Source organism: Coenobita brevimanus, chromosome 40 (assembly GCF_032717465.1).
Source record: "Coenobita brevimanus isolate Jiangsu-jjx chromosome 40, ASM3271746v2, whole genome shotgun sequence".
NCBI classification, from domain to species: domain Eukaryota; kingdom Metazoa; phylum Arthropoda; class Malacostraca; order Decapoda; family Coenobitidae; genus Coenobita; species Coenobita brevimanus.
Window position 1 is genome coordinate 4487430 of NC_136993.1, and position 17453 is coordinate 4504882.

At 42.0% G+C, this 17453-nt stretch overlaps 1 protein-coding gene across 1 annotated transcript in view; it reads left to right on the top strand.

Moving 5' to 3' along the window:
• Positions 1-468: 468 nt before the first annotated feature.
• Positions 469-17453, top strand: part of LOC145397256 (putative glutamate receptor) — a 44145-nt gene continuing 27160 nt past the window's right edge. Inside the window, exons 1-4 of the mRNA XM_080270453.1 lie at positions 469-559; positions 9049-9173; positions 11446-11559; positions 13389-13612. Of these exons, the coding sequence (XP_080126579.1) occupies positions 469-559; positions 9049-9173; positions 11446-11559; positions 13389-13612 (554 nt within the window). The remainder of the gene's footprint in view (positions 560-9048; positions 9174-11445; positions 11560-13388; positions 13613-17453) is intronic.

Genomic DNA, 17453 nt, shown 5'->3' on the forward strand with positions numbered 1-17453 from the left:
TGTCCAAAGAATGCAGTCTTTAATAAATGAACAACAGTAAGCACTAATTTTAAAATCAAACACACACATTTCTGTTTATTTTGTATCTACAATCAGGTCAACGTATTTTCAGAAGTAACAGGTGTAGCTAATGTAGTATTTGCATTATCAGACAACCTGGGTGTTTATAACTCTTCACAGTAACCAGAATAAAATATGTATAATATCACTGTCAGCAGAGGTTACTAACCAGAGGAGGTATAGAGATTAGCTAAGACTTTCAGTGTATGTTTGTATATACAAGATCTGTTCAGGTGTCCGACCTCACTCTTTTTAATCTCGCCAACCAGTTAGAGGATAGGAGTAGGATTTTGTGTAGCACAGTGCAGGACCTTCGTGCACATGCGTGATTAATGCCAGCCGCCATGAGTGACAGCCTGTGTTCATAGTTATGCACCTTACAGTTGTCACATTCCCGCACTCGTCACGATGACTGAAAAAGCTGCACAGTGTTACTGCATCAGAATTTGCCAAAAACAAAGTAATACCCAAGTTGAAACTATCAGGAAGATCCAGCAAGGTATGGCGAATGATGCTGTTGGGGTAACACAAATAAAGAAGTGGTGCAATTGTTTAAAAAATGGCCAAATGTCAGTGGAGAGCGATCAACGTCTTGGGAGGCCATCAACAAGCAGGAGTGCTGAAAATGTGAAGAAAGTCTGCAATCTGGTCATGGGAAATCACTGGTTGACTCTCAGCACACAAATTTTTAACAGATGATTTGGGCATGGGAAGAGCTGTCACCAAGTTCGTTCCAAAGCTCCCTACACGTGAACAACAAGATCTGTGGATGAACGTTGCTGAAGACATGTTGTAGTGTGCAAATTGCAGGTCAGACTTTTTGAAGACTGTTATCACTAGAGATGAGACTTGGTTGTATGAGTACGACCCAGCTACCAAAGCACAGTCGTCCCGTGGAAGCGTGCAGGGTCGCCTCAGCCAAAAAAAAAAAAAAAAAAAAAAAAATGGCACGTCCGCAGCTAAGTGAAATGCATGTTGATAGTTTCTTTTTCCCCTACTACCGTGGTGCTGTGCATCATTCCAGACCTTTGGAAAGCAGCTTGTTGGAAACTGCACCATGAGTTCATAACAATCCCCCTGCCCACTCTTCTCAACTGATTCAGGAATTTTTGGCCAAGCACAACATCCCACAGGGCCGGCAGGCTCCCTACTCACCAGACATGGCTCCGTGCGACATTTGGTTATTCCCCAAGCTCAGTTCTCTGCTGAAGGGCTCCCGATTTGAGACGAGAGAAGAGATTATGAGGAATGCGACGAAGCACCTGAAGGAAATACCACAAACTGACTGAAAATTTTTTCAGGTGGTGGAAAGAATGCTAGACTGTGTGTGTCAAGTGAGACGGGGCCTACTTTGAGGGGGATTAGTGTCCTAGCTCAACAGGTTTGCTATTTACTTTTTTAGAGCCCAGGGTCGGATACACTCTGTAGAGATCTCGCATGAGGATAGTAAAATAAACGCCTCAGCATACATGGAGTTAGTTATAAATTGTGACCAGTTCATGATAGGCCCAGTCCACGTTATTACTCATAAAACCAAAGTTCGTTAGGAAAAAGAGTATATGTCATTTTTAGCAGCTTTAATGTTTTCCACGAGAGGCCTCTCCCATGTTGAATTAATTTATGTGGCGATAGCAAGAATATGTACAAGAAAACTTGTACAGAATAGGTTACTAATATTTTCTAATATCACGACTAAAGAAATCTCCCATAATATAAGACGTCATCGAACTTAAAGGATTCACCGGTTGCTTCCAAATCCTTCTCTACAATAGGTGTGCTGTATACTGAATAAAATCGCCTGGCTGTATTAAGTATCTAACACTAAAGGAGGGGAGAAATTCAAAATTATCAATTAGTCAGTCTACCAATTTCTATACCTATTTATCTCCCTGTTTATCTATGCTTAATGCAGACATTTCTTGCCAGCTTCCTATTTTCAATCCCTTCAGCCCTAGGTTGCAATTCTTAGCTTGTTTTCGCAATACAAACCCCTCGAAAATTAACTATACGCCATTTATTCTAATTTGGCCTAAATCTGCCATCTTTCCATCTTGAATGCTGAACTGTAAGGACTGATTAATCCTAGAATATTATCCCAGTCAGGAAGAAGTGCTATGGAAAGGATGTAGGTGAAATATTGCATTTTTCTGCCACAGAGCTACGTGAAAGAAGCTGCTAAAGGGAGAAAATCTGGGCCAAATTAAGGTGAGGAGAATAAATATGGGTTAAGGATGAAAGTATCGAGTCCAGCAGAAGAGATTCAGGGTACACTCAAGCAGCAGAACAAGGCATATTTACTGTAAAGATCATTTTACTTCCAATGTACTTTTTAATTGAATAGTTTAATAAAAAAAAAAAATAAGGCTACCAGTTATTTCATATAATTTCCTCCAGCCCATGGCCTCCAGTACATGAATCTCTCTCTCTCTCTCTCTTACCACTTCTAACGGAGAGTAATTATCTAATGAAGGTCTCTTACTTCAGTAACTATTTTTTTTCTTGATATGGCCGCTCAGAATAATATTTAAGTCCTTTACATTTCTGGGTATGTACAGTATATCACATTCAGTTTCATTTTAAAATGAATTTGTTTGGGAAGCATACTGTATATCGCATTTTCTACTTCTTTTTTTAGATAACACCGTCGTAGATCTGTGACACAGTGCAGACCAGCAGACATTTCCAGTGCTTTGATTAAAGTGCAGTGTAACGTAGTGAACAGTGTTCATTAGGAACAGTTTCTTTATTCCGCAGTAGTATGCACAAAAATATGATTAAGTGTACTAATCTAATCTGATGGTAAAAATTGGTGTCGAGAAACTATTTAATGGTCGCTGTTACTAATGATAATTGTGGATACCCATATCCCACACCAAGCCCTCTTCCTCCCATCATCCCCAAACATCACCTTTTGCTCCCCAAACCTCGCCCCCACAACATCCTGGAGAGTGGTCAAAACCCTTGGCTCTGACCACCTCCCAGTCATCATCACTACCAAAACCAGAATCACCCCAACTGACCACACACATACGCTAATTATAAGAGAGCCAACTGGGAGGCCTTCACACCTGAAACAGAACAACACTTTGAAACAATAAACAGTCCCTCCATCACAAACATGAACACCGCTGTGCACACTTTCAATACAATTATTCAAAACGCTGACAAAAGACACATCCCTAGAGGCAACAGAAAGAGACACAACCCCAACTTCACACCAGAAATTCAAGGCCTCATCAGTCAACGGGACACACTACGATACTTCCCAACACCCCATACACAAGACACCGTACAACAAATACAAGAACTCAACACTCAGATAAACAATAAAATATCAGAACAGCAAACACTGAACTGGAATATTTTTCTCCAAACACTTGATCACAAAATAAACACCAGCAAACTCTACAAAACACTAAACAGCATCACACTCACCAACAGGAACACCACACAATCACACGCTGCCTTCACAACAACAGACATTATACCTTCAAACAAACAACAAGAAAACACTTTAATCAATCACTTTTCACATGTAAGCCATCTAAATTCTTATCGCAACGACCGAAGTGTCATCCGACGTAAGTGATAGTTCCCGACAGATCTAGACTTCACACCTTTCACTTACATCCAGACGAAGCACATCATTAGTAACCTCAAGCACTCATCTACCTGTGGACCAGACAACATAAGCAACACAGACCTTAAACACCTTGGACCACAAGGTATACAAGCGCTCATCAACATATCAAACTACAACTACTCACACATCATAATACCCAACATCAGGAAGCATGGCACTACCATCATTATCCCCAAAACCAACAAAGATCCCACATTACCTTCCTCACATCGTCCCATCACACTCCTCTGCACCCCCTCTAAAGTCATTGAACGACTGGTACTATAACTAGTTACACCTCACACCCCCTAGCCCCATCACAACATGGTTTTTAGCTACTACACTCCACAAGCACTCTTCTTACAGACACTGAGAGTTTTTTATGGTGTGAATTCAACACTAGACACAATAGGGTCTAGTCACACTAGACATTAGCAAACCTTTTGATGCCACCCTCCGCCACAATCTCACAAACAAAATATTCAACATAAACATGCACGATAACACAAAAAGATGGCTGGCAAACTACTTAGCAGGCAGATGTGCACATGTAACATTTGCCGGTCAGTCTTCGAACATGAGAAGCTTCACAAATGGCGTCCCCCAAGGACCTGTTTTGTCCCCTACACTGTTTAACCTATACCTGCATCACATACCCACACCCCACACACAACAGATACACATAGCTTCCTATGCAGATGACATAACACTTACATGTACACGCCAAAACGCAAGCACAGTCGCACGCATCCTCCAACCTTACCTCAACACACTACACGAATGATTCACCACAAACAGGCTCAAAATAGCCCCAGCCAAATCTACAGTGACCCTTCTCACAAACCGGACAGTAGAACACAGTTACATTCCACACCTTACCATAAACAACACTCCCCTAACACACACACACACACACACACACACACACACACACACACAAAATCCTCCGTGTACAGTAATATACAATACATCAATGATTTTAAACAACACATCACAAACATTAAGGATAAATTAACACCAAGACTCTACGCCTTGAGGTCACTTGCCCATACAATATTTGGACACAACAAAGAAACCACCACCGCAGTATACAAACAATATATACGTTCAGTGATGAATTATGCAAGTCCTGCTTGGGCTTCTAACCTCACCAAAACACACTACAACACTCTACAGACCATACAGAATAAGGCCCTAAAAATAATCACAGGCTGCACAGCTACTACACCCACAGACCAACTACACCAAGAAACCAAAGTCCTCAAAGTCAAGGATCATCTAGACATGAGAGACACCCAAATTCTCGCCGCAGCCTCCACAAACCGCCACCATCCACTACACTACATGGCTGCATATCCACACACACCAAGGAATATAAAAACAACACCCAGCGCACGATATCATACACAAATACTGTCATCTCTCCCCCCTCGTCCACCTGAGACCAGCTTCCAGAAGCATATCCATACTCAAATCACTCGCCACTCCATTCAGTCACTTAAAGACAACACACATCTGCATGCACGGCCTCCTGATATCCACCCTTCTGAATCCTATCTCCCTCGTGAGGACAGGGTCCACCTGGCCACGCTGAGATACGGGCATCATCCAGCCCTCTTAAGTTACCAGAAGAGGCTGGATGACTCCGTTGCTGATGCCGGTCCAGGATGCAACACAGCACCCCATACTATTAAGCACATTATGGAAGACTGCAATTCACACAAATAACCTACACAAACAACACAACATACACTCCTTGAGAGCTCAGTGGGAAAGCCCGGTCTCAGCCGTGGCCTTCCTTAGGGACTCGGGACTGTTTGGCCAGACTGCCTAAGGAACAACCACAACTACTACTGCTACTGTGGATATCTGATGTTGAAAATATAAAGTGATATGAATATATTATTTACGTATATATATATTTATATGAATATATTATATCCCTCTTACTTAAATGGCTGAGGACACCAAATTCTGTAAGGAATAAGACAAATAATTCATCAAAATCATAGTCTCTCTCTCTCTCTCTCTCTCTCTCTCTCTCTCTCTCTCTCTCTCATTGGATCCCTTTCAGATCCCGGTGTGGTGAACATGAAGGTCTGTCCTCTCTTATTAGGAACACTGGCTGCTGCTCTGGTGTCGTCCACACCCCTACTGCACCACACCGGTCAGTACTCCAGCAATTCTTTCACCCGTCCAACCCGAGGACATCTTTTACAGTTCACTCATGCCAGTTACAATCTAATTTATTCAGACTGGGAGAGAGCTTTCAGACTGGTCGGGGTAGATGAACCCATGGCAAAACCTGTGAATTTGAGAGATCTTTCTTAAGTTGTGTAAGAATTTAAAAAGTTATATAGTAGAGCAGGCCAAGAAGTATTATTCCCTCATTTAGGGAGCTGTTTTCTGGTGAGATAAAACAGCTTCAGACGGACCTGGACCGTCGTCACGTATTAATAGGAAGGGAATATAAGCACATACAGTATGTTTCCTTCTCATCAACAGGAGAAGACTATCAGTACGATACACTTGAGTCCAGGTTTAAAAATGAGTAAAACTAGACAAATGGTACCTGGAGTACCAGACTTGGAAGATGAGTTGCCCGCCGGGATTTCAGTCCTGACATTAACATATTTCCAGAATTAGTTGAAATTAAAATGGCAAAAAGTGTTTATTCGAATTTAAATACTGGACATGATCATAAACCGTAACTAGTACGTCATTTTTAATGTTTATTTCGTTATTCTTTTCAACAGGTTTTATCTTGTTCTGTTTTGGTGGTGCATCGGACTAGCGATGTGGAAAATTCGTACTCCGTCATAAATTCCGGTACGCTTTGTTCACTTAAACTTGGCCCAGATTTGTATTTTTTTGTAGCATATATACTTAGCGTAACTCAGTTGCAGAATAAGGAGATACCAAAGCTCTACATCCTCTCTACTGCACTTTTTCATGACTAGCTCCAAATTCTAGTATATTCTCTTCTTATAGCTCATCATTTGAGATGGCAAGATGACAATTTCAGGCCAAGTTAAAGTGAACAGGGTATATTACTGGACAAACGGACTATCGCCAATTATAGACACTGAATGCCTCTTCCCAATAAAACAACTTTATGTATTTACAATTCTGCCATTTCATCAAGCCACGGGGCTGTGATAATAAGACACAGCAGAACAAGATGTCACCGGATACACGGCGTATCACCAAGGGTACCTTCATAGCCCTTTAAGTTGTAGTGAAATTATTGTTTCCATCCACCTGAGAGGTATTAAAAGTGGGTGGTAGCAGCAGCAGCAATTGAGGCAATAGTAGTAGTAGTAGCAGTTGTAGTACTAGTAGCTGCAGTCTCAGGATCAGCTGGATGTGAACCCAGTGGACTGAAGGCTGAAATCGCCCCTCTCCTGCAGTCCACCATCCTTCTTTTGGGGAAGAGGGAGGGAACTGAGGGACGTTTGTATGATCAGGCACCAGAGCCACCTGGTCATATCAGTGCCACCACGTGAAGGCGTCCCTCTGCAGCACCATTAAAATAGATGAAGGTTGCTACAGCTTCGATAACCAGACATGCAAGTATTTTACACTAAGGCAGAAAGCTAGCCACAAGTATACTGAATTGGCATATAAGCTGAGATTCACACACACAGTACATGCAACACACTTCTTAGAGCTTTCTGACTTCTTTCTTATCAAGGGTAGCAGATAATACCATGGCACTTATGACACTCAACACTGCCCACATAAGAGGTGCTATCCAAAAGTTCCAGTAATCTGAACAGAGGGAGCCAACCGTTTGCAGTTTTGCCTTTTGCCCCTAGGAGGAGTCAGCAGCACCTCTTGTGCGTCAGTGTGGCCCCAGCTGTGTCTGTGAGTGGACATGTTGTTGAGCTATGATGACTATTGTAACGTGGTGTGTAGGTGGTTTGGCAAGGGTTTAGCAATGGCGGACCTCAAGGAACAAAGAACCTGCATCAAGTTCTGCTTCAAGATCAACAAGACGGCTGCAGAAACTCACCGGTTGCTTCAGCAGGCCCTTGGTGACAATGACATGTCCCAAAGCAGAACATTTTTCTGGTACAAGCGGTTCAAGGAAGGACGAACGTCTGTCGAAGACAATGATTGTTCTGGACGACCGTCAACGGCAACAACACTAGAAAACGTCAGAAATGTTCGCAGGCTATCCTTGCAGATCATAGATGAACTATCCATGATGTTTGATATATCATTGGATTGTTGTATGGAAGCGTGCAACGCATTTTATCTGACGTGTTGGGCATGAGACACATTGCTGCAAAATTTGTGCCAAGACTGCTGAGTGACGAGCAGAAGGTACATCAAGCTGCAGTTTGCAGGGAGCTTAAGAATCAAGTCAGAGATGACGCCACCTTCATCTCCAAGGTCATAGCTGATGATGAATCATGGGTTTATGGTTTTGACCCAGAGACAAAGCAGCAGTCATCGCAATGGAAGGCTCCCAATTCACTGAGGCCGAAAAAATCGCATCAAGTTCGCAGCAGTATTAGGTCGATGTTGATCATTTTCTCTGATATCCAAGGGATTGTTCACAAGGAATTCGTCCCACCCGGTCAGTCTGTCAGCGGAAAGTTTTACCGTGAAGTTTTGCAATGTCTGAGGGAGAATATCCACCGCAAACATCCAGAACAGTGGAAGAACAAGGACTGGGTCCCGCATCATAACAACGCCCCCGCCCACACATCAATTGTTGTCCAGCAGTTCCTGGCTTCCACTAACACGGTAGTCATTTCCCACCCACCCTATTCGCCTGACCTTGCCCCCTGGGACATTTTCCTGTTTCCCAAGCTGAAATTACGACTGAAAGGGCTTCGATTTGCCTCGACTGAGGAGATCCAGACAGAATCGCAGGAGGCGCTCAAGACCATCATGCCTGAAGCCTTCCAAGGATGCATGGACTCGTGGAAAAAACGCTGGGACCACTGTATGCATGCCCAAGGGCACTACTTCGAAGGCGACAGTGAGAACTAGGAGATAGTGCAACTTATTTTCCTACAATATTCAAATTACTGGAACTTTTGGGTAGCACCTCATATTCACTGCATGTCACAAAGAGTGATTATGAAGGAAGGGGATGGTGTGGATGGTAAATTCACTTATCCTTGAAGAAATATCAGATAAAGTATTTATTACAAATGGCCTTACTTCTATACAAAATGCAGACCACAAAAAAAGTAATAATAATAATAATGAGGCAGCCTACGACCAGCAGTGGGTTAATACGACAGGCACACATGAAAGTGTGGGAAAGCTTCACCTGAAATGATCATATTTCTTTCTGTAATTTGATTTCATTTCTTATTCAATCGTATTAAAAATTTGTGTCATTTCAGGATTCCCAGTGAACAACACCCTGAACGTCAATGCCTTGGAATCTGTGCTGACAACATTGAGTGATGCGCGCAACTCACTGGTGTTTATCACTGATGGTACCAACATTACCACCTCCTTCCATAATGTGAGTCTGTGTTCATAACTTGTGGTGTGTCACTGTAATCCATTCACACTCCTGGCAAAGGTAACTCTGTTATATCCATGCAAGCCGTATTTTGTGGCTCCTGAGGAACAACTACAGTAGTCCATATCGCCAAGAAAGAACATTTATTGTCAAAGAAGTAGCCCAGGGCACCCCATACCATGGAGAGGTGTATGGTATGTAGGAGGACTACTGGGCCTTAGAAGCAGGCTGTGAAGCCTATGCCCAGAGTTGGATACATTTAAAAAAAAAAAAAAAAAAAAAAAAAAAAAAAAAAACTGAAGAGAGGCTATTTGAATTGGAGAGAGTAGTCTTCATTAATATGGGAGAAGTTGTGGCTCAGTCGGTGGAGAGGTGGCCTGCAGTCCTACTGGACCCAGGCTCAAATCCCCACTGGTGCATGGAACAATTGAAGGATTTGAATGTCATAAAATCAGACTTTACTGATCTACCAGAATACCCGGCTACATGTCGTAAAAATACCCCTGCTAATACCAATACATCAGTCCTGTATGAGAAAGCCCTAGCATGTATTCAATATGGGTGGTGGGTTTTAGTGCTGAAGTGGTGACATATAGAGGTGTATGGTATGAAGGAGGACTACTGGACCCTGAGAGTAGGCTCTAAAGCCTGTGCCCAGAGTTGTACCCATGTGGGGGGAGGCTCCCCACATACAGCTCTTCTCAATTGTGTGGAGTCAAAGGCTTTTTGTCTCATTAACTCTCCTCCTCTTACTGACTCCCTTCAACCTCTGTCTCTTCACTGCACTGTTGCATCTTTATCTCTTTTCTATCGCTACTTCAATGGTCCCTGCTCCTCTGAACTGTCGCATGCATTCCTCCACCTCTACAACGGGCGCATAGCACCCGTTTAGCAGCAAACTCTCATCCCTTTTCTGTCCAAATCTCTAATGCAAGAGTTAACCGTTACTCCCAGTCCTTCATTTATGCAACAGGTCATCTCTGGAACTGTCTCCTTCTGTCTGTATTTCCTGCTTCCTATGATCTCCAGTCTTTCAAACGCAGTGTGTCCAGGCATCTCAAAATGATCGGATCTTGAATTTGGCTCTCTCTTGTATTTAGTTTTTCTCTTGGAAGGAACAATATTTGCGGGCTCATGGCCTTTGGTTCCTTCTTCCTCACATAAAAAAAAAAAATGGGTATACGTGAGGAAGGCTGCTGGAGTGCAGAGAGACATTCATGTAGAAATTTGTGTTACTGAAGAGTCTGTATACATCGAGAAAAACCTGGCAAATATGCAGATATGTGAGAACAATATTGAAAAAAGAGTCTAAAGTATCCTTAGGCACTTTGAAATTATGTGTTTATTATTAGTAAAAGTATTTATCAGTATTTCTTAGACTAACACACACACACAGCCATTATACCTGGACAGCTGTAGGTTATACCAGCATCCCTCAACTTTCTCCCTGTCCCTAGAAATAGAGATGATGGGCGGCAGGAGAAGGACATTATCAGCTTCCAGTCCACTGGGTTCACACAGAGATGAGCCTTGGACCACTGCAACAACAATAACAGAGTTAGATATATGCGAAACAAATAAGTGAAATAAGTAAAATAAAATAATGTAAATAAGTAACTCATCAGATGCTGGGGATGCTATGTTGCTAATCTCTTGTATTACGTGATTTTTTCTTTTCTTCATAAGGATATTTTGTTCAACTTGCAAGACGCTTTTCGATCTGGCGATGTTAGAGACACCTAGATAATCCCTTTCAGAAAATAACATCGTCACTAACTCATGTCAAATTGTGTACACTTGGAATGAATTAGCTTACATATATGCCACTGCATTTAAAGAATTATAGGATACAACACAAAGGTTGAAGGATATGACTTATATAGCTGAAGGAAACGACTTATGGGGTTGAAGGATACGACTTATAGGGCTGAAGGATACGACTTATAGGGCCGAAGGATACGATTTCAAGGTTGAAGGATACGATGTATAGGGTTGAAGGATACGGCTTATGGGGTTGAAGGATACGGCTTAAAAGTTGAAGCATGCGACTTACGGGGTTAAAGGATACGACTTAGAGGTTGAAGGATACGACTTATAGGGTTGAAGGAAATGACTCATAACTCTGAAGGAGACGACTCAGTTGAAGGACACGACTTATGGGGCTAAAGATATGACTTATAGGTTGAAGGATACAACTTATAGGGTTGCAGGATAAGACTTACAAGATTCAAGGATACGACTGAAAGGTTGAAGGATACCATTTTCTCTGCAGGCATTTCTGAGCCGTCATCCTCACGTAGGATTAAGTGCATTTGAGGTGTCACATGGCCTGGATGCTAATACAACACAGGCACAACTCTCTCGGCTCATCTCCCAAGCTCGCCAGGTAAGTTGCTCTCTCAGTAGGGGCATGCACAGGTAAGGTTCAGACAGGCTAAACCTTCCGCCCTCTTTGCCATGCCTGTTACCAAAGGCTCGCCATCATCTCCACATGGCCAAACCATGAGTGTTTCTTTTCTCTTAATGCTTTCCATCACATCCACATCGGTACCACAAGTCTCCTTTACAATACACAATATGTACACAATTGAGTCACTGGGAAAAAGAAGTAATAGGCAAAAAAGTAGCAATATATACTGTACAAACTTATATAACAGTTTCTTATTAAATGGTTCAGTGACTGTAATAATCAAGTTTGTGCATAATTCAGTTAAATTTAGTAAGTACTTCCTGTAGTATTGGCAAAATGTTCACCCATGGGCACACGTTCGGCGACACGTCCTGACAGCTGTGACGATGGAAAGTGTTATATGAAATGGCTTAATGCTAGTAGCAGCATAAAGCACACAGTGATAAGGCATGAGAGGGAAGGATGGTTTTTAACTTTAGAGAGGAATGGGGACGGGTTTTAACGTTAAGGGAGGAAGGAGAAATATGGGAGACAGGACATAATGCTGGCAGGGAAGTGTCTATGAGTTTTTGTTAATGGCTGTACAATCTCTTCCAGTTATAAGCTGTACAGGGACTCATGCACTGGGAGTGTTTTGAACGCTATAGTCATTCTGCTTTAATTTGGCACAGATTTCTGCCAGGTTGCTGATTATTTCCTTTAGCTCAATAGTACAATAAGACAAACCAGAGTCTCTACATCCTTTCCATAGTAATTCTTTGTGACTTAATTCTTGCCCTATATTTTCGTAGCCTATTTCACCTACCTCTACGGCAGATAATGACAATACTGAGGCTTTACATTTTTCATAGCTCTTCTTCGTGCATAGCATCATAATTTAATGTTAATCTTTTGTTACATGTATTAGCATGTAGCATCATATTCTAATGTTAATTTCTTGCTAAAGATTTGTATATCAAATGGAGCGATGGCAATTTTAGGCCATATTAAAATAATAAAGATATAAAATATCTGTTATGTCTCATGTCTACTGTATTGGAATATGCCATTTATGGTTTACTGATCTAACGGAAGACCCGCTGACATGTAAAAATACCCATGGTAATTCCATGCTGTATCAGACAGCATGTATTCTATATGGATGGTGGGTGTAGTGCCAAAGTAGTAGCATGTGGAGGTGTATGGTGTGTAGGAGAACTGCCGGGTCTCAGGGAACTTGTAGTACAGTGCATGCCTCTATACCCATAGTCGGATACATAAAAAAATACATGACAGGTAAACATATACTCTGATGTCTCATTCGACCCCCAATATACCAGGAGACATGACACATAAACCAATACACTGATGCCACATACGACCTCTCAACGCACCAGCAGACACGACATGTAAACAGATACACTGGTGTACCACGTACGACCCTTAACGCATCATCCCCTGTAGTAGTTGTAAGTGGAGGCGACTGTACCGATTTCTTAAAGTACTTTCATCATATTAGTCTCTCCTCAGTGCTTGAAGAGGAGACACGTATGATGCTCGTTTGATGAGAAGCTTTATTTTTTATGCACAGTTTTAACTGTAGTTGTTGTATGCATAATTTTTATGGTGTGTCCTTGATGTTTTTATTTATATTTTATTGTTAGATGACTATCTCTATTAGTTTTATTTCTTATATAACACATAAACGTGTAGATGTGTGTATATCTCATCCTTGTTCTGCCTTTACTAGTCTTGTATGGCGGCAATAACCTCGCTAGATACGCTGCCACGTTCTTTTTAATATAATCAGTCACTCAATCCACCAGCTGCGGCAGGTGTCATGGTCTGTGATGGTGGTGTTGGTGAGTGACGACCCAGCCTTCCTCACTGCCTTCGCCGAGTGGTCCTTCAAGGGCCGCCTCCTGGTGTGGTCAACAAGGCTCCTCGCTGTCACCCGCATCCCTTTTACTCGTCATCAAATCCTGCACAAGACATTTTCATCAATGAATGCTATGATCATGACTATAAATGACTCTTCAAAGGAGTATAGGTACGAACACCATTTGGTTTTATAATAATCAACGTCAAGTATGCCCACCGTCAGGAAACTTGTCACTTAAGCCTCTCCCCTTCCAGAAGTTGTAGCCCCGCCCATCCTCACCCACTCCCCGGGCGGCGGGTAAGGGGGGCGGGACTTAAGAGACTAGTTGTCTGGTCGCGGTTATAATGGCTCATAAATGATTACAGAAAATTGTAGGTAACAGGGCAAGGACACAAATCGATGCCATATAGATTTGATTTAGACCAACCTTGGTGCAATGTTTAAGTGGCAGCTTGATAATGAAGAAATTTCATGTGGAGAACAGGAGGCTAACAACCACGATCATATGGCAGTATCACTGACTTTTTTTTTTATTATTATTATTCCAATATGGACCAAGATTACTGGAAAGATTGTGCGAGAGGAAGGAATGAACTACTTCGTTTTTTTAAAGCAAGCAGTCGAAGGTCAGTGTCAAGGGGCAAAGTCAAATGTTGGTGGATGCAGGTGATTCGCTATGTGTGTGTTGTTCCTTATGTTTATTTCGTTTTTGGCTCCTCAAGACGATGTTATTCAAACTTTCAAACTTTTGTTTTGCAACTAAAGGGGCCTTATTTAGTCCTTTCTCTGCAAAAAGTCACGCTTGAGGTTCATAAAATCGTCTAGTGTTCACAGGAATATAATATACGTCACTAAACTGATGGGGTTAAAGAAAATATATTTCGCTACTGCAGTGGCGATATATACGGCAGATAAATAAAGACAGCATATTTAACAGTTAATTAAAGGCAACATTTTTCAGCATTATCAGAACTTGACTACCGCAATGAAGAATTTTATGTCAAAGACAAAACTGATAAAAGTTAAGGACAATATTTCTCAGTTGTATTACAATATAACTACTGTATTGACGAATTCTGTGGCAGGTATTTGAAACTTTAATTAATAAGCACATTGTTAAACATCTTGAATCCAACAACTTAATTAGTGATAGACAATATGGTTTTCGCCACGAAAGATCCACCATTGACATACTCAATCGCCTAACTCATACCATCCATCAATCAATTTATCTACAGGGAGAAACTCATGCAGTAGCTCTTGATATTTCTAAAGCTTTCGACAGAGCATGGCACCGTTCCCTGCTGTCCAAACTCCCTTGCTATGGACTAACGTCTTTTGTTCCCTTGATTTCTTCATAATTTAGTGACAGGAAAATAAGAGTAAGAGTAGATGATGCATATTCCAATTTCCACTCAATTAACGCCGGCGTGCCACAGGGGTCAGCTCTGGCGCCAACCCTATTCCTGGTTCATATTAATGATCTCTTATCTGTCACCCACAATCCCATTCACTCATATACAGATGACTCAACATTACATAGTTCATTCACACTCAGACACCCATTTACAAAGTCTAATATCTCTACCTCTCAACTCAGTACAGCCATCTCCATAAATCAAGACCTACCTACGATCAGTGAATGGGGACAAAACAACCTTGTCTCTTTTAATACTAGTAAAACTAAATATATACAATTTACTAATAGACAGATATTGCCAGATTCGTACATTACCTTCAGTGCAACTAATATTCCCATCTCCAAAAGTATTGAAATTCTTGGCGTCTCACTTAACAATGCCCTCAACTGGACCTCTCATGTTAGATCACTTGCTAAAAACGCCTCTAAGAAACTTGGATTATTGTACAGAGTCCTTAACTTCTTCGCTGATGAGCAGTTGGCTATAATTTATAAGAGTCATGAATACTGCTCACCTCAGCTTGAATACTGCTCACCTTTGTGGAATGGATGTGGAGAGGTTGCATTAAAACAACTAGATAAAATTCAGAACAAAGCTGTTAGAATGATTAACAACCCTGCCATTACAAATAAACTACCTCCCCTGCAAGTAAGAAAGAATGTTGCCTCCCTTGCATTATTTTACAGATATTTCTATGGCAAATGCTCATTTCAAAGCCAAAGGTGGCTGTTGTGTATATTACGCAACGACTTATCTTGCTCTCATGTTCTTGAACTCGATTCTTCTGAATTCTCTAGACTCTGGCTTCAGCTTTCCTGTCATTCTCTGACTAAATATATCTGTGCTGTTTACTTATCCCCTAATTCTACTATCAAAAATTCTTTGACTATCTTACTTCTACGATGGAACACTTTCTATCCATTTCTCCTTTCTATGAAATCTCCGTTCTAGGAGATTTCAATGTTCACCACCACCTTTGGCTCTCCTCTCCTTTCACTGATCCACCTGGTGAACAAGCCTACATCTTTTCTATCCTTAATGACCTAGAGCAGCTTGTACAGCATCCTACCTGTATCCTAGACCGCCTTGGAGAGAGCTCCAACATACTTGACCTCTTCCTTACGACTAATCCTTCTGCTTACACCGTTAATCTTTTCTCTCCGTTGGGCTCCTCCGATCACAACCTTATCACCTTAACCTGTCCTATCACTCCGGTACGGCCTGTGGACCCTCCAGGGAAACGTCGCCTGTGGCATTTTGGAGCCGCGGATTGGGAGACCCTCAGGCAGTACTTCTTTGATTTTCCCTGGAATGATTATTGCTTCCATGCCCGGGAGCCATCTGAGTGTGCCTTGCACATTATGGAGGTTATTCTCTCGGGCATGGAAGCATACATTCCTTTCTCATATCCTTTGACTAACGCAAGAAAGCCTTGGTTTAATCACGCTTGTTCTAATGCTGTCTGCAACAAGGAGAGGGCCTACAAAAGGTACCGGAGCCAACCCACCCCTGAATCACATCATCTTTATGTTTCTGCCCGGAATCGTGCTAAGTCTGTTCTTCGCTCTGCTAAAAATAATTTCATCCATACTAAATGCTCTCAACTCTCCAACTTGAATTCTTCCCGCTCCTTCTGGCACCTTGCCAAAAACCTTTCTAACAACTTTACCTCATCATCCTTCCCTCCTCTATTCTATTCTGATGGTTCTGTAGCTATTTCTTCTACTGATAAAGCAGATCTCTTCGCACAGACTTTCTCCTCCAATTCTACCTTAGACGATTCCGGTGCTGTTCCTCCATCACTTCCCGCCTCTGACTTCCTCATGGCTGACATTAAAATTTCTTCAGCTGATGTATTTTCTGCCATCACTGGCCTCAATACTAACAAAGCATATGGGCCTGATGGAGTCCCTCCTGTTGTTCTCAAGAACTGTGCTTCTGTACTTACACCCTGCCTAGGCAAACTTTTTCACCTTTGTCTGTCAACTTGTACCTTTCCTTCTTGCTGGAAGTTTGCTCTCATTCAGCCAGTCCCAAAGAAGGGTGACCACTCCCAACCCTCCAACTATCGTCCAATTGCTTTAACGTCCTGTATTTCAAAAGTTTTCGAGTCAATTCTCAATAGAAAAATTTTAAGGCATTTTTCCTATCACAACCTTCTTTCTGATCGTCAGTATGGGTTCCGTCAGGGACGCTCCACTGGCGATCTTCTCACCTACCTTTCAGACTCCTGGTCATCCTCCTTTCGGGACTTTGGCGAAAGCTTTGCCATTGCACTTGACATCTCAAAGGCTTTCGATCGAGTCTGGCATAACTCTATAATTTCCAAACTGCCCTCTAACGGTTTCTATCCTTCTATCTGTGCCTTCATCGCTAGCTTCCTTTCTGGTCGTTCTATAGCCGCTGTTGTAGACGGCCATCGTTCTTCTCCTAGATCTATCAACAGTGGTGTTCCTCAGGGATCTGTCCTATCACCAACTCTCTTCCTTTTATTCATCAATGACCTTCTAAGCTGTACATCTAACCCTATCCACTCATACGCTGATGACTCCACCCTTCACCTTTCCATTCGGTTCCCGCTACGCCCA